This window comes from Physeter macrocephalus, chromosome 17 (assembly GCF_002837175.3).
Source record: "Physeter macrocephalus isolate SW-GA chromosome 17, ASM283717v5, whole genome shotgun sequence".
Taxonomy (NCBI): Eukaryota; Metazoa; Chordata; class Mammalia; order Artiodactyla; family Physeteridae; genus Physeter; species Physeter macrocephalus.
The window spans coordinates 19534771-19559978 of NC_041230.1; the positions used below are offsets into that span (position 1 = coordinate 19534771).

At 41.1% G+C, this 25208-nt stretch overlaps 3 protein-coding genes across 4 annotated transcripts in view; 1 reads left to right on the forward strand and 2 right to left on the reverse strand.

Annotated features, from left to right (window-relative positions):
• VPS35 (VPS35 retromer complex component) overlaps nt 1-3682 on the reverse strand; it is a 32207-nt gene extending 28525 nt beyond the window's left edge. Inside the window, exon 1 of the mRNA XM_007122552.3 lies at nt 3609-3682. Coding sequence (XP_007122614.1) covers nt 3609-3611 — 3 coding nt within the window. The 5' untranslated portion in view covers nt 3612-3682. The remainder of the gene's footprint in view (nt 1-3608) is intronic.
• Nucleotides 3683-3818: 136 nt separating this feature from the next.
• ORC6 (origin recognition complex subunit 6) lies at nt 3819-11545 on the forward strand. 2 transcript variants are annotated; one of them, XM_007122553.4, is made up of 7 exons: nt 3819-4214; nt 6082-6211; nt 7440-7603; nt 7816-7905; nt 9097-9209; nt 9650-9718; nt 10998-11545. In XM_007122553.4, exons 1-7 carry the CDS (start codon nt 4150-4152, stop codon nt 11123-11125), a joined length of 759 nt encoding a protein of 252 aa, XP_007122615.2. In that variant the 5' UTR covers nt 3819-4149; the 3' UTR covers nt 11126-11545. The 2 variants fall into 2 exon arrangements, with proteins under 2 accessions (XP_007122615.2, XP_007122616.2); XM_007122554.4 differs by having other exon boundaries at nt 4137-4214; nt 6060-6211.
• Nucleotides 11546-18603: 7058 nt separating this feature from the next.
• The window catches only part of MYLK3 (myosin light chain kinase 3), a 46818-nt gene continuing 40213 nt past the window's right edge, over nt 18604-25208 (reverse strand). Inside the window, exons 10-13 of the mRNA XM_024125029.3 lie at nt 22931-23059; nt 21593-21745; nt 20491-20623; nt 18604-19527 (exon numbers count right to left, since the gene is read on the reverse strand). Coding sequence (XP_023980797.1) covers nt 19468-19527; nt 20491-20623; nt 21593-21745; nt 22931-23059 — 475 coding nt within the window. The 3' untranslated portion in view covers nt 18604-19467. The remainder of the gene's footprint in view (nt 19528-20490; nt 20624-21592; nt 21746-22930; nt 23060-25208) is intronic.

Sequence of the window (25208 nt, forward strand, 5' to 3'; positions counted from 1 at the left end):
CTTCAAGGCTCACCCATGCTGTAGCATATGTCAAAATTTCCTTCCTTTTAAGGCTAATTAATACTTCATCATGTGTATATACCATTCTGTTTATCCGTTCATCTGTTGATAGATATGTGGGTTGCTTCTACCTTTTGGCTACTGTGTATAATTATATAGCAAATAAAACTGTGGTTATAAAGAGATTACAAGCAATTCAAAAATACTTGTATAGAAATGACCAGATGCAGTAATCTGTAAACAAATTGGCAAAATTTTTCTATTTTGTATCAATGGGGTTTAAAATTAATAGAAACATATATATACACAATGTAGAAAATTACAGACTTATTAGCAGGCTACAAATGAAGAGATAAAGCTATATTAATGTATTTTTACATATTACTTGTAAGACAATGTAGTTATTATACAAACGGCTATTCTATTCTACTTATTTATTTATTTGGCTGCGTTCGGTCTTCATTGCTGTGCACGGGCTTTCTCTAGTTGTGACGAGCAGGGGCTACTCTTCGTTGCAGTGTGCGGGCTTCTCACTGCGGTGGCTTCTCTTGTTGCGGAGCACGGGCTCTACATGCGCGGGTTTCAGTAGTTGTGGCATGTGGGCTCAGTAGTTGTGCCACACGGGCTTAGTTGCTCTGCAGCATGTGGGATCTTCCCGGACCAGGGCTTGAACCCGTGTCCCCTGCATTGGCAGGCGGATTCTTCACCACTGCACCACCAGGGAAGTCCCCAAATGGCTATTCTAAAGGAGCATCTAGATGCCCTTCCTGGGAAGTGTCACATTGAGAGTAATGTCAGGTATAACGTGAACACGCTCTCATTAAACACAAGCCAGGTAACCAATGATTCCTCACTCATGAAAGTGGTTCTCCGTTTACAAATGACTCTGTACATAGCAGCTACATGCATCAGAGAAAAATGGAAACACTACAGAGTCAAGATCAAATTAACATTTGTGATCAGGCCCATTTTAGCTTGAGACTCAAGCCGAACAGCCCTCCCAAGTCTACACAGTTAAAAGGTGCAGAGGGGTGGCGCAGTGGTTAAGAAGCTGCCTGCCAATGCAGGGGACACGGGTTCGAGCCCTGGTCCGGGAAGATCCCACATGCCGCAGAGCAACTAAGCCCATGCACCACAACTACTGAAGCCCACGCACCTAGAGCCCATGCTCTGCAACAAGAGAAGCCACGTAATGAGAAGCCCGTGCACCACAACAAAGAGTAACCCCCGCTCGCCGCAACTAGAAAAAGCCCTCGTGCAGCAATGAAGACCCAACGCAGCCAAAAATAAATAAATAAATTTATTTTTTTTAAAAAAGGTGCAGAGAAAACAAAGGTCACTACGAACATATCACTTATAAAACAATTCTCCATTCAAACAATGTGCTTTCACTTCCTCTTGCAGCAAACAAGGTTAATAAGAGTACTTACATCACCTTTATGAGTAATAAGTGAAGTGACACAGACAAAGCTTGAAAAGTGCTTAGCACTTAGTAATAAGCACTTCACATAAGTGTTACCATTATTATTATATCCTCCTTAGATACCAGCAATTATTATTATATCCCCCTTAGATACCAGCAATTATCTCCAACGATCCTAGAAACTTGTCAATCTCTCCACTCATGCTACAGATGTAATCTAACAACGCGATGCAAAGCAACTGTAAAATGAAAATAACCAGTCTCACAAAGTTACAGATTTTTAAAATGATGATAAGGCACAAAATAGCAATTGAAGTAGGGAGAACTAAGGATGATGAAGGGATGGGAACGTCCAAACATGTATTTTAATACCAAAGTGTCTCCACCTTAATGTACCAATAAATTTCCCCAGGAATCCTATGATGGCACACACCATGAGCATTCACTTCTCCCAGCTTTATCTACTAGCAATACGCTTTCTTCTCCACCTGGGGAATTTCTGCTCACCCTCCTCAGAATCAAAGTTAACATGTTACTTCCTGTAGTCTTTCCCAAGCTCCTCAGGCAGAACTGTCTCTCCCTCCAGGGCCCCACAACACTGAGTTGACAGTGCTAGCAAAGCGATCCTCAGACTGTATTCCATTAAGTGCCACAAGCACGTCTTCCCTGCTAGACCCTTAAGTTCTTTGAAAGCAAGGACTATGTTCCCAGTGCCCAGCACAGTCCATGACATAGAAGGCACACAAGATGCATGATGAATTGAACTGGATCCTAGAATTTTAGGATTGGGAAGGGCCAAAGAGGCAACATTTGTTTTCAGATGCAAAAAGGAGACTCAAAGAAGACTGAGTGACTTGCCCAAGTCACAGAGACAGTGGCTGTGACAAGACTGCTACTCAAGTTTTCTTTCCCAATAAAATTCATGAGAACAGGACTGTGTGTCTGGCTCACTGCTCCAAACTTGTTCATCAAGCACAGAATCTGGATGTATAGTAGATCCTCAAGTAACTGCTTTGATTACAAAACACTATAAATGTCAATCCATAAACGTTGAGAAACAGAGAAATCCTAGTTTAATTTTTGCACCGTTCTTATATCAATTCCCAACTAAAAATTCTGAGAAATAAGCAAAATCACCTTGTATGGCATTATATTATATGAAAGTAATATATGTCAAACATTCTGCTTTCTGGCATTAACACATTTAAAGCGACCCCTGTTTCCAGGCTTACAGGTTTTCAGAAGCCTGTCTAAGGAAAGTGAATAGTGAGATAAAACTGACATACTGTACACCACCATCCAAAAACATTATTCATACAGTGCAGACTATGTCAAACGCTAATAAAATGCAAGTGACAACTTGCCTTTGTGGAACCTAGACACAAGGATTCACATTTTGAGGAAATTCAAGTTCACCAGCCAACAGCCACACCACGATGTGCTGCCAGCACGGAGAGGCGCTAAGGAGTATGCCTACTTCCAGGAAGTAAAACACTTGGATTTCATCAATGGGGAGGTCAGTAAGACAGCCAGGACGCCCAACGAACAAGTGTTAAAGGAAACAAGCAGTCTCCTTTCCGTCTCTCAGAATTAGTAGATATCAGAGAGCATAAGTCCTTCCAGGAAATTCACGTAAGCGAGTCCCTAGAATTCCGACACACACTGCAAATCAAAGGGGGCTATGAGGCCGAAGAAGGCCCGGGCACCATTAAGGCCCCTCCGGAAGGTATTTCTTGCACAAGGAAGGGACAAGAAAGCACTACCAGGCACAAAGGTGGAACCGCCAGCAAGGGAGCAGCCTCTGGGCGGATCCCAACTCCACCTCTGAGCCTCAGGCCCTCCGCAAGCTCCCGTTCCAGCCAGACGCCCAGACCCAGCACTCGGCGGACGGTGGCCGACTCCACTCAGAGGGGCCGCAGGCCCTCACGGACCCCCAAAGCTAATGAGCGGAGACACCTCCTCAAAGAGTAACGGCCGCGGCCAAGCACCCCCGCCCACCCGAGCCCGGATCGCCCCGCCTGCGGCCTTCCCCGGCCTGTCGCCCACCCCGCAGGCCAAGCCGGGCTGGTATTAGCCCCGACCCGGCTGCGGGGCCCCGACTTCTCCTGCAAGGCTCCAAGGCGGTGGGAGTGAGCAGGGGCTGGGAGAAGGGTCGGCCCAGGGCCCGCGGCCCCTCAGCACTCACCATGGCGACTCCCCTAAGCCTGCAGCAAGCAGAACCCACCCCGCGCGGAGCCTCCTACGGTCAGGTGACTCTGCGGCCCCTCCAAGCCCCGCCCCCTCTAGCTCCGCCTTCGGACCCTGCAGGCAGCTCCTAGATTGGCCCCCCTAAGTCTCGCGTATTTATTGGTCCTTGTCAGTTCACGCCGGACTGAGGAACCTAGGCGCCCCCCAACCTCTCCACAGTGTGTGGCGGGACAGTGCGGAGTAGGGGGAAATCTCTCGGCGGCAGGAGACTAAGGCAGCGTTTGAGTCTGCCTAAAAGGGAGGAATAAAAGGAGTGGGAGCTGCCGGAACACATTCACTTTCTGCCTTGGCGCGTGTACTCGCAGCGCGCACGCTCAGAAGGAAGACCAGGATTGGTTTACGGGGCAGTCGCAACTTCTTGTCCCAACCAATGCAGATGCAGCTGGGGGGTGGGTCCCGGCCCTCACTGGCGGGCGCGACGTCCGCGCGCGGGTTTCGTCGCGTTGCAGCTGTTTGCGGGTGTAGTCTTTGTCCGCGCCATGGAGCCTGGTCTGATCCGGCGATTAGCCCCGCGCCTGGGCATCGCGGAGCCGGAGGTGCTGAGGTGAGTCCGGTCGGGCGCACCCCAGCGGCCCTGCGCCCTCAGAAGGGATTTAGGCCCTAAAGAAAAACCTCACGACAGTGGGCTTCGTGAGCAGGCCTGAGGGGCGAGTGTAGACGCCCCTGGGAACAGCTAGCACTGTGGGATGCACAGCGGTGGGAAAGGGAGAGAGGCGGAGAGCTTGGGTCGTTTCCCTGAAACTTATTGAGAGTGCGTTTACGGTGGAGGCAGACAGACGGGGTAGAGACCTCATGGAGGGCAGTGTCTATGGTGGCAACGACTACGCAGGAAACGGAATGGGGTGGTGTGCGGAGCCGCTGGGGTTGGAGCGGAGCGCAGCCTCTCTGCAGCCTTTAATTTAAAAAAAACTTGCGAGAAAGCCTCGGAGGGGGGGTGACATTGGCGCAGAGACCCGATTTATAGAAGGTGCCAGCCACGGGAAGATGTGCGAAGAGGGCCCAAGCAGGGACAGCAGCCTGTGTAAAAGCCCGGAGATGGGAAGAACTTTTACATGATCCAGGGTTAGAAATAAAGTATTGGGGCTTCCCTGGTGGTGCAGTGGTGAAGAATCCGCCTGCCAATGCAGGGGACACAGGTCGAGCCCTGGTCCGGGAAGATCCCACATGCCGCGGAACAGCTAAGCCTGTACACCGCAATTACTGACCCTGCACTCTAGAGCCCGTGAGCCACAACTACAGAGCCCGCGTGCCACAACTACTGAAGCCCGTGTGCCTAGAGCCTGTGCTCCGCAACAAGAGAAGCCACCGCAATGAGAAGCCTGCGCATTGCAACGAAGAGTAGCCCCCGCTCGCCGCAACTAGAGAAAGCCCGCGTGCAGCAGCGAAGACCCAACACAGCCAATAAGTAAACAAATGTTTTAAAAAAAAAAAAAAGAAAGAAAGAAAGAAAGTATTGTAGTTAAACTGGGAGGGCAGGGCTAGCCTGGGTGCCTGGACTGTCAATTAGGTGAGGGAAGGGAACGAAAGGAACACCTCCTGGACTCGTAATCATTTAGAACAGTGGCTCTCAAAGTGTGGTGCCTGGACCAGCAGTATCAGTATCTTCTTGGAACTTGGTAGAAATGCACATTTTTAGGCCCCACGACAGGCCTACTGATCAGAAACTCGGGCTGGGACCAGCAGTCTTTTCACAAGCCCCAAGGTGACTGTCATGTACGCTAAAGTTTGAGAACCACAAATTTATTTTTATTTATTTATGTATGTACGTATGTATGTATGTACGTATGGCTGCGTTGGGTCTTCGTTGTTGCTGTGCGCCGGCTTTCTCTAGTTTCGGCGAGCGGAGGCTACTCTTAGTTGCGGTGCGCGGGCTTCCCATTGCAGTGGCTTCTCGATGCAGTGCATGGCCTCTCGCCGCGTGGGCTCTAGAGCGCAGGCTCAGTAGCTGTGACGCAGGGGCTTAGTTGCTCCGCGGCATGTGGGATATTCCTGGACCAGATACCGGACCCGTGTACCCAGCACTGGCAGGCGGATTCTTAATCACTGCGCCACCAGGGAAGTCCCGAGAACCGCAGACTTAGAGGAAGGAGGAACCCTGGTCTCACTTGCCTGCCTCTGTCACAGTTCATGCTTGTTCCAGTAATGGAAGGCTGAAAGAAGGGTTGACCTTTTTGGGAGGATTTCAGGAACTTACTTTTGCTTGAAAGTACTTGAGCACAGTGATGTATGGAGTCAGAGGGTTTATTCTGTTTTGTAGAACCCTGTCCTCCCCCAAAAGATGTGTTTCATTCCCAGCCCCAAATAAACTTGCATAGGAGTTAGGGTCGGAGTGCAGTCCGCCAGGCTGAATTCATTGTTCACCAAAGTATTGGGCAAACTTCTGGGAAAGTTTTAGTGAATGTGTTGCTCAGGAAAGCAGAGGAGTACTTGCGACTGTCCCATGTGAAGTGTATTGGCCTGTCTGCACGAACCACAGAAACCAGCAATGCAGTCATGTGCCTGGACCTTGCAGCTTCCTGCATGAAGTACCCCTTGGACAGGGTAAGTAGGTCCCACTGAATGTCTGAATAATCTGGTGCAACACTAAAATTTAATCATGTTTTCATCTCTGGTTGGACTAGCCCCCATCAAAACTCCGTGTTTTAGAATTTTCCTGGCTATTCTCGTATGTTATTCTAGATGAACTTTAGAAACATTTTGTAGAGTTTGAGAAAAAATATTTTTTGCAACATTCTCTTTATTCTTTACTACCTAGTTTTCCTGAGCACCTTTCTTTACACGAGGCTGTCTTCCACACTGCCACTAGCATCATTCTCCTAAATCACATACTTTAAAACCCATGTATTATTTTTCTTCCAGTGTCACAGTGGTTGAGAGCCAAGCCATGGCAAGACTCACATGTTGAGACCAAATCTCGACACCACTGGTTACTAACTCTGTGAGGCTCTAGTTTCCTCATCCATCAAATGGGGATAAAGGTATCCATTTCACTGGATAATTGTAAGGAGGAAACAATGTACTATATGTAACACTCTTAACACAGTGCCTGTCACATAATGGTACACTGATAAAAATGGTGGCATTAAAAACACCATTGGCTCCCCATGGGTTGGCTCCCCATTACCATCAAACTCTCCAGCCCTTCTTGAACCCTACTAACCTCAAGCTACACTATTCACTTAACAGACCATGCACCTTAACGACTGACTTTGTAAATGCAATGCCCTTTTTTTTAACCTGGAATGCTTTTCTAGCAAGCTCCTGTTTGTCTTAAAATGACCCTGCCTTGCTGTTACATCCTTTTTTAAGCTTTCCTTTCCCAAGCAGAGTTGGTGTCCCTCAGTTGTTGATCCTCCTGTTGCTCTCCCAGTTTCCCTCTTATCTCCCTTTCACACACACTCACCCTCCCACTACTTCCCTCCTTTGTTTTTCCAATGAATTGCACATTGGCACCTTTGTTAAAGCAAATAACCATATATGCATCTCCTATGTTTTTTAATTCACAGCATGGCTGTGGTAACACGATGTTGTATTTTCAATTATCTGCACACATGCATGACTGCCTTTCTATAGTATGAGCTTCTTGCCAGTGGTAGTTAACTTGCCTGACATGATTACTGATTTTTGACTAAATGAAGCTAAACCTTTAGGTAGAGTGACTTGCCACAGAATTAATTAATCTTGAAAAGTTGACTTATTAAACAAGTGTTAAAGGCACTAATATACAGCACTTATGATTTTTATGATTCATCTGTTTTTCCTTTCAAAGGCTTATTTAATTAAACTTTCTGGTTTGAACAAGAAGATGTATCAGAGTTGTCTTAAATCTTTTGAGTGTTTACTGGGCCTGAACTCGAATATTGGAATAAGAGACCTAGCTGTACAGTTTAGCTGTACAGAAGCAGTGAACATGGCTTCAAAGATACTGCAAAGGTATGAGGCATAGAATTGAAAATTGATACTGATACATAAAGCAGAAGTATCCAATGTCCTGGTAATTTTCCATCTTAAAAGATAACTAATATGCTGAAGTGACAGATGCATATCTTATACATTTAAATAGTTTGAAGTTCTGATTTGCATTTTCAGTTTCTTTGAAATAATATTTTCTAACAAGTAACTGTGCAAACACTGCTTTCACTTAGCTATGAGTCCAGTCTTCCACAAACACAGCAAGTGGATCTTGACTTATCCAGGCCGCTTTTCACCACTGCTGCACTACTTTCAGCATGCAAGTAAGTGTTCCTTTTAACATTCAGAAAAGTCTATAATTTATAAATAAATTTCTCGTTGCCAAAGAATACTTCTAATTTAGTTGATTTCAACTCAGAGCATATTTTCCTAAATAACCTTAATAGTGGCCAAGTGACCCAATTCTTCGTTTATCCCACAGTGGACCTGACAAACTAGGAACTAGTGTTGCCCAAAGTCCACTTGCCAAGTGACAGCCACATATATGTATATGTATGCTAAGTCATGAAATCTATCATTAAAACAGTGCTTAGTTGTGATTTTCCAGTCACATTTTTTTAAGTACTGATTGCAACTCTTTTTCAAGTAATTTATAAAACTTTTCAATGATAAATTCTTAATTTGAATATTTGGGGTTATCTGTGTATACTGAAATTTTACCCTGGAAATATTAGTAATTGTTATCTTTGTCTAAAGTTGTCTTGTTTTATCTTGCTGGAAAACTTAGAAAACAAATTGTAGCTGGTGCTTAAAGAATAGGTTTCTTACTATTTAACCACTAATTTTGTTGTGTTTGGCTCCATTAGCTACCATTAGTGAATAGAAATAGTCCCTTTATTTCAACAAAGGTATATGTATGTGTGGAGGGAGTATGGCTATTATGGTAGAAAGCACTATTGACAACCTCACTTTTGAAAGCACATTTCACTGAACAAAGAAAGGTTTGAATGGGTCTGTTATTTTAAATAAGAGGTTTGTTTTGTATTTTTCATAAGTGGTTGTTGTGAAATGTTATTAGGGAAGGGGTTTTTGGAGGGAGGGTGGTTTATATTCTTGTAGTCATATAAATATAAGCATCATAAGTGTTTAAAGTGAGTTAAACACTTTAAAATGCTGTAATTGTCATTTAGCAAGTTAGTTAACATCTGAGATGTATAAGAAAGAGTTCTATAAAGCATGAAGTACTATAGGAAATGTCTTTTATGTGCCCCATTTGTTATGTAACAGACCCCGTGTGCATTTTAACTCTCGCAGTACAATAAATAACTAAATAGCTTTAAAAGGTAAGTTTGCATGGTTTTAGCTGATGGTTTATGTTTGAAATAAAGGGAAAATTAAACAGTTGGGGGCTCTTCATAAAGCCTGATTGGAAAGGAAATAAGTTGATAACTGGTTGGCCAAAGAAGATAACAATACTAATCTTAAGAACAGTAATTTATCAAATTCTTTTGTAGGATTCTAAAGCTAAAGGTGGACAAAAATAAAATGGCAACCACATCCGGTGTAAAAAAAGCCATGTTTGATCGACTCTGTAAACAGTTAGAGAAGATTGGGCAGCAGATCGACAGTGAGTATTCATTCCATGTTGCAAGAACGTCTCATTTGAAAATGTAAACCTGCTGGTAAAAGTTAAATATTTTCAAACTTGCAAACTAGCTGCTCTCTGAATTATATATTCTTGTCTATCTGTAGACAAGATCGGTTTTTACTGAGAAAATTACTGTTCTCTTCTATTTTTCAAATAAAATAGCTTAATAACTAAAAAACAAAAAAAAAACAACCCTGTGATTCCGTAAATTCATGCCTAGAAAATAGATTCTCTGTTCTGAAGTCTGACAGGAAAAGCCAAAGAAAAGAGAAGGGCAAGATCATTTGCCTTCTCCTTATCCTAGTATTTGGTCAATCAAGGTATCTGGTTTTTATTTGTGATCCAAAATAAGCCCCAAAACTAAAATTGAAAATAGGAGAAAAATTAACTCTGATAATACTTTTTTTTTTCCCCTAAAGGAGAGCCTGGAGATTCAGCTACTCCACCATGGAAGAAAAAGAAGACAGTGGTTGAACCTTCAGCAACGGGTGAAGCATTATTAACACCGGATGAACATTGAAATTAGTACAATGGGATTAGTGTACAGTGGGTTTAATGCAGTGAACAGCCCTGTGCTGCTTTAGCAGCTTGCCTTGACAAGAGTCAGATTTTGTTTGTTTGTTTGTTTTTGTTGTTTTGTTTTGTTTTGCGGTACGTGGGCCTCTCACCGTTGTGGCCTCTCCCATTGCGGAGCACAGGCTCCGGACGCGCAGGCTCAGCGGCCATGGCTCACGGGCCTAGCCGCTCCGCGGCATGTGGGATCTTCCCGGACCAGGGCATGAGCCCATGTCCCCTGCATCAGCAGGCGGACTCTCAACCACTGCGCCACCAGGAAAGCCCAAGAGTCAGATTTTATATTTGCAGCAACATGGATGGATCTAGAGATTATCATACTAAGTGAAATAAGTCAGAAAGAGAAAGACAAATACCATATGATATCACTTGTATGTGGAATCTAAAATATGACACAAATGAACTTATCTACAAAACAGAAACAGACTCACAGACATAGAGAACAGACTTGTGGTTGCCAAGGAGGAGGGTTAGATTGGGAGTTTGGGACTGTCAGATACAAACTATTATATATACGAAGGATAAACAACAAGGTCCTACTGTATAGCACAGGGAACTATATTCAGTATCCTATGATAAACCATAATGGAAAAGAATATGAAGAAAAATATATATATATATATAACTGAATCACTTTGCTGTACACCAGAAACTAACACAACATTGTAAATCAACTATACTTGAATTAAAAAAAAAAAAGTCAGATTTTTAACTAAATCCTGGAAGTTAATCATTTGATAAGACCAGTTTTCCAAGCAGTAGTTTACAGAAGTATCATGTAATTAAGAATACATCTGAAGGCAAACTGCTTAGGTTCAAATCCTGCTTTACCACCGAGTGGCTATGTGATTTTAGGAAAGTGACAATTTCTGTGAGCCTCAATTTCCTAATCTATAAAATGTGATTAATATTAGCACCCATTTCACATAATTGCGGTGAGGGTTGAATGAGATAATACAATTAAAAGTGCTGGATTCGGGGCTTGATAAATGTTAGCTATCATCAAAATGTCTTGGAATGCTTGGAGTGTAAGGGAGAGCGAAAAACTGATGTGTTAACTTCTGTTTCCACTTCTCATTTTGGTATCTTATTCCCCATTAATTAATATAGATGTTTTAAAGTAAACAAGCTTACCTCTTACTCATTTGTAAACATAAGGATTTTGAAACATTAAAAATTTTTTTTCTCTCATAGAAATAGAGAATATAGTAGAGATCCCACATAAACCGCAAAAAGATGAAGATCTGACACAGGATTATGAACAGTGGAAAAGGAAAATTTTGGAAAATGCTGCCAAAGCACAAAAGGCTACAACAGAGTGATTTCAGCTTCCAGACTACCTGTACTGCAAACCATCAGTGCATCTGCCACCTCAAGGAAAATGTGAGGGCTTTGGAAATTTCTTTGAACTTTTATAACAAGGATCCTATCCTTAATAGCAAAGAAACCAGCATTGGGGCTGAGCAGGGTGGCTCTCACATGGGCAGCAAATTCGTTAGATTAGCCACAGTGCCTGGTTGGCTCAGCCTTGGCTCCCCACGGGTCTGCTCTCTCCTACAAAATGTCATTGAAGCTATTTTGCTTTCGTGTTTTGTTTTAAGCAAAAGACAGTCTCCTGTCCTATCCAGAATATGAAATTCAAGCTGAATGGAGTCTAAAGATTTTACTTAAGTTTTTGTGTTAATCTCTTGGTTTGACTAAATACATAGTACAACCTAAGTTAATAAATATTTTTATATGCATTCAAGGTGCAGTTGTTATCAGTTTGGGAGAATCTGTGGTATGCCAAAAGTCGTCTACTCTAGCAGGAAAAAAGCCCAGGTTGCTGAACACTGAACCATACTGCTCCCCAGAGCACAAACTCTTGAATCAGACTTTCTGGGTTTAAAACACTGCTCAGCCATTTACCACCTGTGAAACCTTGAGCAAATTAATTCGCTTCTTTATGCCAAATCAATAAGTAGGAATAAAAATAATGTCTACCTCATAGAATAATTTGGAGGAGTATCTGAGCTAATACATGTAAAGCATTTAGTACAGCTCCTGGTGTAAGCATTTAGTAAGTATTAAAATACAGAAAGAAACACATATAGAGGTCTCACATAATTATATATTGGCATCATATTAAAAAATTAAGAAACAGACTAAAGTGTGACAACATGGATAGACCTAGAGGGTATTATGCTAAGTGAAATAAGTCAGACAGAAATACAAATACCGTATGATCTCACATGTGGAATCTAAAAACAACATGAATAGACAAAACATACAAAGAACAAATTGGTGGTTGCCAGAGGGGAGGTGGGTAGAGGGGATGAATGAAAATAGGTGAGGGAGATTAAGGAGTACAAACTACCAGTTATAAAATGTCATGGGGATGTAATGTACAGCATAGGGAATATGGTCAATAATATGTAATCACTGTATGATGACATGATAACTAGACTGGTGATCATAATGTGTAGAAATATCAAATCACTATATTGTACACCTGAAACTTATATAATATTGTAAGTCAATTATACTTTTAAAAAGAGACCAAGGTTTATTTTCTTTGACATCCACATACTGAAAAATGTAACCTTACTAAATACTTACTTTAAAACTATGGAAAAGGGCCTGGAAAGATAAGTTGCTAGGGGCTCTGAGGCATCATGCCAGACATGATTTTAACCAAAATTAAGAATACATGATCTACTGCGAAGCAAACTTCAGAACTCCAATAAAATATCAACATATCTAAGGAGAATAAAATGCGTGGAGAGATTGCACGTTCATGGATAGAAAGGCTCAATATTGTTGAGATGTTAGTTCTTCCCAACTTGATCTGTAGATTCAACACAATTCCAATCAAAGTCCCAGCATTTTGTGGACATCAACAGACTAAAGTTTATATGAAAATTAAAAGACCCAGAACAACAATTCAATATTGAAGGAGAAGAACAATGCTGGCGAGGATGTGGAACAACAGGAACTCTCATTCATTGCTCGTGGGAAGGCATAATGTTACAGCTACTTGGCAGACAGTTTGGGAGCTTCTTACGAAACTAAACATACTCTTACCATGTAATCCAGTAATCATGCTCCTTGGTACTTGCTTAAATGAGTTGAAAACTTATGTCTGCAAAAACCTACACATTGATATTTATTGCACCTTTATTCATAATTGTCAAAATTTAGAAGCAACCAAGATGTCTTTCAGTAGGTGAATGGATAAACTGTAGTACATCCAGACCATGGAATATTATTCAGCACCAAAAGGAAATGAGCTATCACATCATGAAAAGACATGGAGGACATTTAAATGCATACTTCTAGGTTAAAGAAGCCAATATGAAAAGGCCTTATGGCTCCAAGTATATGACACTATGAAAAAGGAAAAAACTATGGAGTCAGTAAAAAGATCAGTGGTCTCCAGGGGTTGGGGTGGGGGCAGAGATGAATAGGCAGAGCATAAAAGATTTTTAGGGCAGTGAAACTATTCTGTATGATATTACAGTAGTGGATATATATCATTATACATCATCAAAACCCACAGAATGTGCAATACCAAGAGTGAACCCTAATGTTAGCAATAGACTTTGGGTGATAACTGTGTCATTGTAGGTTCATCAACTGTAGTAAATACACTCACTGTAGCGGGTGATGTCAATAGTGGAGGAGGTTGTGGATGGGGCGGTATGGGCAGGTACAGAGGGCATAGCGGAAATCTCTGTCTTCCTGCTCAATTTTGCTAAGAACCTAAAAACTGCTCTAAAAAATAAAGTTTATTAACTTTCAAAAAAAAATACATGATCTAATTAAATATTTCCATGAAGAATGCAATAAAGTGATTGCATCCAAATTTTTAAAGCCTAATCAGAATGGTATCGATAATGATAGTGGTTGCCTTCTGTCTGCTGTAAATAAGGTATAATACCTGCTGCATAGAACAGGAGTAACTAAGGGAGTGATTTTCTTTCCCTGCCCCTTTTAATTCTAGACACTTAGCAATCTAAGGTTAGAGAAATGCTGTAATCAAATGATCCCACACAGGCATAATGTCCCACAGCCATGTGGTAGAGGGGAATGAACGTGAGCTTTGGAACCACATGCACTTGCATTTAAATTCTGACTCTGCCACTTATACCCTGAGAAAATATTATGACCTTAATGAGCTTCAGTTTCCTTGTTTATAAAATGGAAATATCTACCTTGTGAGAATTAATTAAGGTAATATTTGTAAAGTGTGTGACACCTAAGGCATTCACTAAATAGTGCTTCTATTATTACTTTGATCTAAAATGGATGTGAGTCTTTTGCTCATTTATTTTAAGAAGGTATATAATTTGATTTTGGTACCAAGATTTAGATTCTAGATTTGGGTCAAAAGCAATCTATTCATCACCAGGCAAAATTAAAGCACATTCACTTTTTTTGAAAATTGTGGTAAATATAAAATTTACTAATCTTAATTTTTAAGAGTACAGTTCACTAGTGTTAAGTACATTGACATTGTTATGTGATCTCCAGAACTCTTCATCTCACAAAGCTGACTCTACCCACGAAACCCATTAAACAACTCCCATTCCTCCCTCCCCCAGCCTCTGGCAACCACCATTCTACCTCTGTCTGAATTTTAACTATTCTAGCTGGATACTTCATCTAAGTGGAATCATATGGTATTTTTTTTGACTTTTTTTCACTTAGCATAATGTCCTTGAGGTTCATCTATATTGTGGCATGTGTCAGAATTTCTTTCCTTTTTAAGTCTGAATAATTTTCCATTGTGTGGATATACCACACTTTATCCATTCATCTGTCAATGAACATTTAGGTTGCTTTTACCTCTTGGCTGTTGTGAATAGTGCTGCTATAGACGTGTATAGTTATGTGTCTCTTGGAGATCCTGCTTTGTATTCTTTTGGGCATTTACCTGGAAGTGACATTTGATAATTCTGTTTTAAAATTTTGAGGAACCACCATACTGTTTTCCATAATAACTGCATCATATTACATTCCCACCAACCGTGCACGAGGGTTCCAATCTCTCCAAATCCTGGCCAACACTTATTTTCTGTTTTTTTTGTTAGTAGCCATCCTAAATGGGTGTGAGGTGGTATCTCATAGTGGTTTTGATTTGCATTCCTCTAATGATTAGTGAGCACTTTTTCATGTGCTTGTTGGCTATTTGGGAAAATGTCTGTTCAAGTCCTTCACCCATCTTTTAATAGGTTTTTTGTTGCTGAGTTGTTCTTTATATAGTGTAAATATTAACCCCCTATTAAAAAATGATTGCAAATATTTTCTCCCATTCTTAAGGTTGCCTTTTCACTGTTGATTTCATGAGAATAAATATAAGTACTGTTTGTGACTTTTTCTTCTATGCCCTGAAAGCAGGTGAGGGTAAAATATCTTGATTATCTGGAATGTAGTAGGTACTTCGTTATTTTTTAAACTAGTTGTGGGGTAGGGGAATTGCCTTAAAGCAATCTTGTCCAAATGCCCTCCTAGCGCAGGAATCCTTAACAATTTTCCAACACATTCATACCCCAGCGATGGAAGCTTACTACTTAGTGGGCCCATATATTTCAGTACTGTTGTAAAGAGTTTTTGGAAGCTCATTTCTTTAACAGCTCCTCTTGGCTTATTTAACTGATTAAAAAATGTTTTATCATGAAAGTTTTCACATGTATACAACAAATATATACCTCTTTACTAGAGGACAATATTATGCTACCCCATACTGACTACCCAAACCCAAGAGTTAAGATTTTGCCACACTTGCTTAACTGTATCTCCCTTTTTCCTGAAGTCATTTAACCCACATTATAGCCACATTACCATTATCATACGTCACAGTATTAATAGAAATTCTATCATCAAATATGCAATTTTTTTAAATTTTTATTTATTTATTTTTGGCTGCATCGGGTCTTCGTTGCTGCGCGCGGGCTTTCTCTAGTTGAGGCGAGCGGGGGCTACTCGTCATTGCGGTGCGTGGGCTTTGGCTTCTCTTGTTGCGGAGCACGGGCTCTAGACACATGGGCTTCAGTAGTTGTGGCTCGCGGGCTCTAGAGCACAGGCTCAGTTAGTTGTGGCGCACGGGCTTAGTTGCTCCTTGGCATTTGGGATCTTCCCAGACCAGGGCTCGAACCCGTGTCCCCTGCATTGGCAGGCAGATTCTTAACCACTGCACCACCAAGGAAGCCCAAATATGCAATTTAGAATTAAATTTCCCTGGATGTCTCTGAAATATCTTTTTATCGTTTATTTGCTCAAATCAGGTTCAAGACAAGGTCCACACTTGACAGTGGGTTGCTAATTTTTAATTTTAAAAACAATACATGCTCATTGTTAAAAAAAAAATTCAAATGATTTAGAAAGTAATAAAGTGAAAAGTAGAATTCCTTCTCTCCCCATCACCCACTTTCTACACCACACTGTTAACTTTCTTGCATAACCTAGAAATTTTTAATACACATATAAGCATGTCTCTCCATAAATGGGATAATACCATATATATATTCTATAATTTTTTTTCATAATAAAAATCAGTACATCAAGATCTATTTTTACTGGCTACAAGGTAACCTCCCATATGTATGTGGCAAAATTTAAACCCTTGCTGATAGGCACATATAGGTTGTTTTCAACAGTAAAGGTCACTTTGCATACGTCTCTGCCCGCTTGTTCAAGTATTGCTGAGAGATAAATTTCTAGAAATGGAATTGCTGGGTGAAAGTATGGGCATGACTTTTATTTGGATACATATTCATCAAAAGTGAAAAATTCCATTTTCCCCACACCCTCACCAAATCTGATAGGTGAAAAAAGTGGGTCCTGACTACCTTTCAGAGTTCCTCTGCCCAGCAGTTTTCTTTCATTTTTTTTAATTTAATTTTTATTTTATATTGGAGTATCGTTGATTTCCCAGAAGTTTTCAATGACTGTTCATTCAAATTTAAAAGTCCCGTCTGAAATAGTTAATACTAGCAAACTTGCAATCTAAAAAATTTTCAAGTACACACCAGCAGAGAACTAAAAATATCCAGAAAATTAAAGTTTCATAAAAGCTCCCTTGCCTTTCAAATAAGGGAGGCTAACTTCTGCAGTACCTCTCACTTGTGTGAGCCTGGCCTAAACAAATCCCTCAAAAGAACTTTGTTGAAAAGTTTCTCTAGGTAGAGAATAACAGCATATAGGGGGAAAAATTAAAATTTGATAGCTATCAGATTTTCTCTGGATCTGCCCTGTCTTATATAGAAGCCACTAACCATATGTGGCTATTAAGCACTTAAAATGTGGCTAATGCAACTGTAGAACTGTAGTTCTAATTTTATTTCATTTTAATTAAACGTAAAAAATTAGAAAATATTTAAGACGCTTGAACAACTTGAATATGTGACTATATTTTTTCCACAGTAAATTTTATGACATCTAAATACAAATTGTATGTCTGATAAAAATCTAGAATCTGAACTGGCATGTATTTTATTTTATTTTTATTTTATTTTTAATAAATTTATTTATTTTTATTTTTGGCTGCGTTGGGTCTTCGTGCGGGCTTTCTCTAGCTGAGACGAGCTGAGGCTACTCTTCGTTGCGGTGCATGGGCTTCTCATTGCGGTGGCTTCTCTTGTTGCGGAGCACGGGCTTTAGGCACGCAGGCTTCAGTAGTTGTGGCATACGGGCTTAGTTGCTCCGCGGCATGTGGGATCCTCCCAGACCAGGGCTCGAACCCATGTCGCCTGCATTAGCAGGCGGATTCTTAACCACTGTGCCACCAGGGAAGTCCTGGCATGTATTTTAAGTGTAAAATACACACCAGATTTTGGAGACTTAGTATGAAAAAAATCAATAATTTTTATATTGATTACATATTGAAATAGGTTTTGATATGTTAAATAAATTATTAAAATTAATTTTACCAGGGTTTTTTTAGAGAAGCTATCAGAAAATTTTAAATTATGTATATGGCTCATATTATATTTCTGTGAGGGAGTGGTGCTCTAGATCAGGATAACTAACTGTACATTTTTCTGGGGAGAAGATTCATAGCATTCCCCTGAGAATGTGAAGTCCCATGGAAGTGAAGAATCACCATACTATAGATAGAACTATAGATATCCTCTATAGCTCCTTCTGGAGGCTGCCTTCAAAACACCTTAAAAATAAAGCATTTTACCAAATCACTGTTACTGGCCTATGAAAGGGAGGTTTCCAGCAGCCATCTCTTACTGATATTCATCCACAAGCCGACAAGCTTGGAGCAGGCATAGAAGGTGCTACTACTGAAAATCTTAGCTTCCCAACAGGGGTTAGTGTTCCAGAGGAAAGTTATAACCGAAGAAATGCATCAGGAGGATTAATATCTCCATCTTCTGCCTCTCTCCCCACAATGAAAAAAGTCTTTATTATGGGACAAAAGTCCTGAAAGGCTGTGAAACTGTTGCATGGCTAATTAAAAATTAAAAGTAACTAAAAACTTCTGACCCAAGAAGGTCGTGAGAATAGCACAAAAACTTCCTTACAACTAAGGAAATTAAAAGGATTGTTTCCTTTTGAATAATAAAGTACTCCTTGTTAATCATTTCTTTCTTTTTTTTTTTTTTTTTTTTTTTATGTGGTACACGGACCTCTCACTGTTGTGGCCTCTCCCGTTGCGGAGCACAGGCTCCGGACACGCAGGCTCAGCGGCCATGGCTCACGGGCCCAGCCACTCCAAGGCATGTGGGATCTTCCCGGACCAGGGCACGAACCCGTGTCCCCTGCATCAGCAGGCGGATTCTCAACTACTGCACCAGCAGGGAAGCCCAATCATTTCTTGAAGTTAGTTAAGTGATGGGTATATACCTGATAAAACAGTAGGAGAGCAGTTTTCACTTGTTTTCTCTTGATGCATCATTTCTGTGTTTCTCTCAGAAAGCTGAACATCATTACATTCTTATCTCTCTTTCACATATTACATATCAGTTCCCAGACTTACTAGACCATAGATTCATAAGTGTGGAAGAGAGATCAGGAGGGAGACTGCCAATGTCAGGACAGGGCAGAATTAGGAGAGGGTAGAGGTATGTACAGATTTTAAAAGCATATTCGAAACTATCATTGCTCTGATATAGCCATGACAGTACATTTTGAAATTTCAAAGACTATTAAAGGATGCATGTTTTGATTCTCAAAAGGGAGCACAAGTTAAAACAAGTTTGAGAATGTCTGCCCTAAATCCACATTGCTTCACACTAGAGCAACAAATGTAGTACAAAATGTCAGCTCACACTTGAGCAAGTCAAAATGCTAGGAATTCTTTGCACTGGAGGAGGTAACACTGACTAACATGTCCTGTGTGCTAGTCCACTGGGTTCTTTAATCAGAGTAAGCTTAGACTTTAAATTTGACATATGCAAAGTAGAAGCTTTCCTACCTACCTAAAGCATGCCTACACTTATCACCAAAAGTAGGTACACTTGAAAAGTAATCACAGCATTTCAACTGATCTTATAAGTCAGAAAAAAGTTCTTAGGTCAGTCTCTTTACAGCCACTTTTCATCCACAAGGAAGGCAACAGCCATAACCTTTTTTTACAAAATAAGTAGAAGGCCAGATTATTAAAAATCTTCAGTCATGACTTCATCACCAGTCTCAGTAATTTCTGGGCCCATGGGAGCACCAGAGTTGAGGATTAGGGACAAGGTGGAAATTTCCTTAACCTGTTGGCAGCAGTCACCACGTAGAAGTGTTTCTTAAGGTAAGGAGAGAAAAAAGGGAGGGAAAAAGGCATATTTTTAGATCAATTACTTTAAGAAGAAACAATAAAAGGACTTGCTTAAGTTTAGCCACTGGGTTTGTTTAAAATTGATAACTAAAGGGGAAAAGAAGATTCTAGCAAAATTATAATAAAACAGTCACGTGACTTTCAGGGGCATGTTTAGAGCAAGTTTGAAGTGAGAAAATATGTTATCCTACCCTTTTCATGTGAAAAATGGAGCACCCTAGAATGGTATTTTTCAAATTGTAACTCACAACCCACCAGTGGGTCATGAAATCAAATTGGTGGGGCATGACTAACAACTTTTTTTTAATGAAACTAAATATCATAGAATAGAAAATATCAGAGTGCATCACACTCTGTGGAGCAAATGTCACAGTATTTTTGTTTCACATGTGTGAGAGTATATACGTGTACTTGTATACTGGCTCTCTGGGTAAAGCATTTTGGTTTTGTTTTTTATTGGAGATCTAAGCCAATATCAAAATGTTGGAAAGTCACTTCCCTGGAGGACAATTGTTTTTAAGATACATTCTATGTCCATTGTTCCAAGGAGTTCTGTTGTAAACAAAATTATAAAGCTTTTAAAGCCTGATAGGGCTTTCCTAGGCCCTTTTTCTCAAATGTGGAGGAATCGTCCTCAAGCTACAGGCAGTTAATTCTGAGGACTGCACTGCGATGTTCATTGAGAACACATGCTCAGACTTCATTCTGTCACTTCAAGTGTTCACATAAGTATGAATTAAATGCTATTTTTATGCCAGTCACTTTTGGTCTGTGGCATTTTTTAATCAAGTTAACAGGTTCCTGACATGAGACTTTTTTCCCCCTAAATAATCTATTTAGAATCAAAACGTAAGTAAAAACTTAGTACACTTCTTTCAAAGGACATTTTAAGAAAACAAATGCTGCTTTTACTAAAAGAAAAACAGATACCTTCCATTTCCTCTGAGCCATGTATTTCTGCAGCAATAGTTGGGATTTGAGACGAACTTTCGATTTAGAAGCTTTGGCAGGCAAGTTATTCAACCACTCATGTTTCAGGCACTGTGTGGCACTCATTCTGCAGCTGTGAAATCAAACAGCAGGTGAGACTTTTAGTTGGGGTTGCATTTTCCTGGCTATCCAAAATCTGTTTAATTGGTAGGAAGCTGAGTCAGTGGAACAGATTAATCATATAGGCAGATTCATGCCACGTGCTAAAAAAAGACCTCCTACTACCTAAAATTCCCATCCTTAAAAGTGCAAGAATGTCGTCAGCAAAATGTTCCCTGCCCTCTATTGAGGGGATGTGTCCTAGTGATTAATCACCACCTCCCAGAGAGAGCTGGGGAATCAAGGCAGGACAGTAGGAGGGCCAGCTGTGCCCGGAATTGCTCTTAAGAAGTAAAAGAACATGAGCCTTGAAAGAAGCTCATCTTTCTTCACAGAGAATAATGTCAACTTGTTCAGCTGAATTAGAAATATATTTCCTCTCACATAACTTTTCACAATAAGGAAGAAACAAAACAGTCAAGGCCAGGGAACGAGAGCTGTCTCAGAGCCCAGATCTTGGGCCCCACCACTTGTAGTTATTCCCATATGTCTGAGTATCGGAAAACTCAGTGGCCCAACCCATAACCTTGATATAGCTACTGAAAATGAAGTAGGTCTTCATCACCAAGAAATAAGGCTTTCTGTCTTTTATTCTGGGGAATAACAACTGCATATCTCAACTTTTTTTCAACATTAGCCTATGAAAAGCAATAACTTGGAAATAGGCCTAATTTGTAAATATGGTCCTTTCTAAAACTCTTGTCTAGATTTTATGCTCCTAGTTGCTTGTTTCTTAATTGACTTCCTTTGTCCCTTTCCCTGCTACCTTTTCTTTTTTTTCCCCAAAGAAGTAGCAGACTAAGAAATCCTGGACAGAATCGGTCTACAGGAAGAAAGGACCATTCGCTTCAGCAGCCCTGCCCAGCACCAGCCTGATTTCCACAGCACCCAGATGGATGGTCACCATCAGGATGGATCATGGGTGACAAGCAATAAAGGGTACCTCTTCTCTTTGACCAGCAACCGGGAGACAAAGTCCTTGGCCTCCTCTGACAGCCCTTCAAAGGTGTCAGCATCAAAATCCCAGCTACAGTTCACAATGAAATTCATGGTCTCTGCATCTGTTTCCCCTAGAAATGGGGACAAACCACTGAGCCTACAGCGGAGAGAAAGGACTGTCAGTATGTGGAAGCTATACCTGCCAACACACATCGACAAGATAGAGAAGACTCTTACAAGGTCAGCCAGAACTAACCAGAACCAAGAGGGTTCAAAAGAAAAGCACCCCCATTGCCTCTCCACAGGAGAAGTCCAGTGCGCTCGATAAACGAAGTGGAAGCACTGAAAAATTGATGGCAGGAAGAGTGGTGGAATAAGTCCCCTATCATGCTCACCACATTCCCCCTTACCCTGAAGTAAAGAGCAAATTGGGGTCCAACCCAATATGCCCATTTATCAGGTACATTTGACTGAATATTAAGATAGCCTGGCATGTCTCTGAGACTACCCAGGCCTCAGGGGCCAAAGGAAAACTGGCTTTATTAGGTTCCTCTAGAGGAGGGCAGAGAGATGAGACAACTTCACTGGCTGGCCTTGGGCCACAATATTCCCCAACCTGGTGTAGCACACACACAAAGTGTGGGGAAACAGTTAAACTGTAATAATAAGACTGGGAGCAAAGCTTGATTTTGTTGGGCCTCTGAGGAAATAGCTGAGGGATGTCCACAGCTGGAGAGAGAGGAGGACATTTAGTCTGTGCACAGATCTCCTCTCAGCGCATCCTAACTCTGCTTCCTCAGCCCACAGAAAACAGGGAGTGCAGAGCAGAGGGACAAAGTTAGAAGATGCAGGAGCTGTGCCCTGCCCTGCCCTCCCCTCTCCTTACCCCTTCAGTGCACTCCAGCCCCACTTGCACCACAGCACCTGAATTTCTTTTCCAGAGGGCTTTCTCTCCAGTGGAAGCTGATTTATCCACCCAGAAGTTTCAGGGAATTAATAACTCTGGGACCAGCCCACTAGCAACAACTGATTAGAGTCGGTGTATTAACACCCCAACTCCCTCCCCCACTAGCTGGCCTAGCTCTGAGTGGGTGTCCCACAGTGGGCCCCAGTTCCCTGCAGGATTAAACTCCAGGTGCCCACAGTGGTTACTGACCCCACAACACACACTTTACTGGCTGCCTTCCTTCCCCATTTCACTTCCCCACTTCTCTGTTGGCTTTTCTTAGGGATGCCTCCCCAATAAACTACTTGCCCTCAAATTTTTGCTGCTTCTAAGGATACCCAAACTAAGACAAATGGCCCCCATTCCCAGTGGGGTGTCAGGCCCCTGGGCACTCACAGCATGTAGGTAATGACTCCCACACTCCACATGTCCGTTGGGAACGAGACAAAGTCGTAATTGACGACTTCCGGGGCCAGGAACTCGGGAGTGCCAAAGTTCACCTTCAGCTTCTCACGAGGCTTGTACCTGGGGAGGAGGGGTGCAGAGGACAATGGGAGTGAGCCACAAGAGAAGATGTGGATGCCCGGCTAATTCCTTGGGGGGGGCGCTAAACACTCCCCAACCCTTGCTGTCAGCCATGTTTTCTGGACATCACATCCCACCACACGTGGTTTACTGGGAAATCATTCACACACCCAGGCCCTAAATGCAGACTTTCCTAAGTCACTGCGGAGAATAAGAAAACCACAGTCCTCCTCCTCCTCCAGGTATTTACAATCTGAAAAAGAGGGAAGATCAATATATCTTAATCAAAAAGAGGGAAGATCAATATATCTTATGTGACTGGCCTGCAGTCACATGGATGAGCACAAACAACCTATGTAGAAGCTGTGTGGGGAGGACTGCTCTATTGTGCATCGTGGTTAAAGGGAAGATGATAGGAGTTATAGAAAGAGGCAAAATGCTCAACATCACTGATGATCAGGGAAATGCAAATCAAAAACCTCACACCATCAGAAAAAAATAGAAAACTGCAAGTGTTGGCTAGGATGTGAAGAAATTAGAACCTTGTCAGTAGGAATGTAAAAGGGAGCAGCTGCTATGGAAAACAGTATGGCAGCTCTTCAAAAAAAAATTTAAAGAACTACCATATGATCCAGGAATCCTACTTCTGGGTATATATCCCAAAGAATTAAAAGCAGAGTCTTGAAGAGATATTTATACACCCATGTTCATAGCAGCATTATTCAGAATAGCCAAAAGGTGGAAGCAACCCAAGTGTCCATCAGCAGATGAATGGATAAACAATGTGGTATATACATACAACATGATATTATTCAGCCTTAAAAAGAAAGCAAATTCTGACACATGCTATGATATGGATGAATTTCGAAGACATTACAATAAGTGAAATAAGCCAGTCACAAAAAGGCAAATACTGTATGATTCCACTTATATGAGGTTCCCAGGGGCTGAAGGCAGGAGGAAAATGGGGGGTAGTTGTTTAATGGGTACAGAGTTTCAGTTTTGCAAGGTAAAAAAAGCTCGGGAGATTGGTTGCAGAACAATATGAACATATTTAAAGACTACTGTAACTAAACTTGAAAATTGCTAACACAGTAAATTTTATGTTATGTGTATTTTATACAATTACAAAAAGAAAAAGAACTAGAAAAAGTATTCTGGACATGAAGTTTAAGGAAGGCTAGGAAGAGAATTGATGGCTGTATGGGGAAGGGGTTGGAGAAAGGTGGTTTTTAGAATCAATCTTGAAAAAGAAGAAAACCTCTAGCTGAAATTTAATGGACAGCAAAAAAGATATCCTTCAGTTGGAGAATGGATAATATAAAGTATGGTACGTCTAGACAATGGAATAGTATTCAACACTTTAAAAAAATAAAAAAGAGATTCACAGAAAGACAAGATGAAGAGGCAGAGGGCTATGTACCAGATGAAAGAACAAGATAAAACCCCAGAAAAACAACTAAATGAAGTGGAGATAGGAAATCTTCCAGAAAAAGAATTCAGAATAATGATAGTGAAGATGATCCAGGACCTCGGAAAAAGAATGGAGGCAGAGATCAAGAAGATTATGTTTAATAAATATATGTTTAATAAAGATATAGAAGAATTAAAGAAAAGAGATGAACAATACAATAACTGAAATGAAATGAAAAATAACTGAAATGAAAAATACACTAGAGGGAATCAATAGCAGAATAACTGAGGCAGAACAACGGATAAGTGACCTGGAAGACAGAATGGTGGAATTGACTGCTGCGGAACAGAATAAAGAAAACATGAAAACAAATGAAGATAGCTTAAGAGACCTCTGGGACAACATTAATGCAACAGCAATCGCATTATAGGGGTCCCAGAAGGAGAAGAGAGAGAGAAAAGACCCGAGAAAATATTTGAAGAGATTATAGTCAAAAGCTTCCCTAACAAGTGAAAGGAAATAGCCACCCAAGACCAGGAAACTCAGAGAGTCCCATACAGGATAAACCCAAGGAGAAACACGCCGAGACACATAGTAATCAAATTGGCAAAAATTAAAGACTAAGAAAAATTATTGAAAGCAGCAAGGGAAAAATGACAAATAACATAAAAGGGAACTCCCATAAGGTTAACAGCTGACTTCTCAGCAGAAACTCTACAAGCCAGAAGGGAGTGG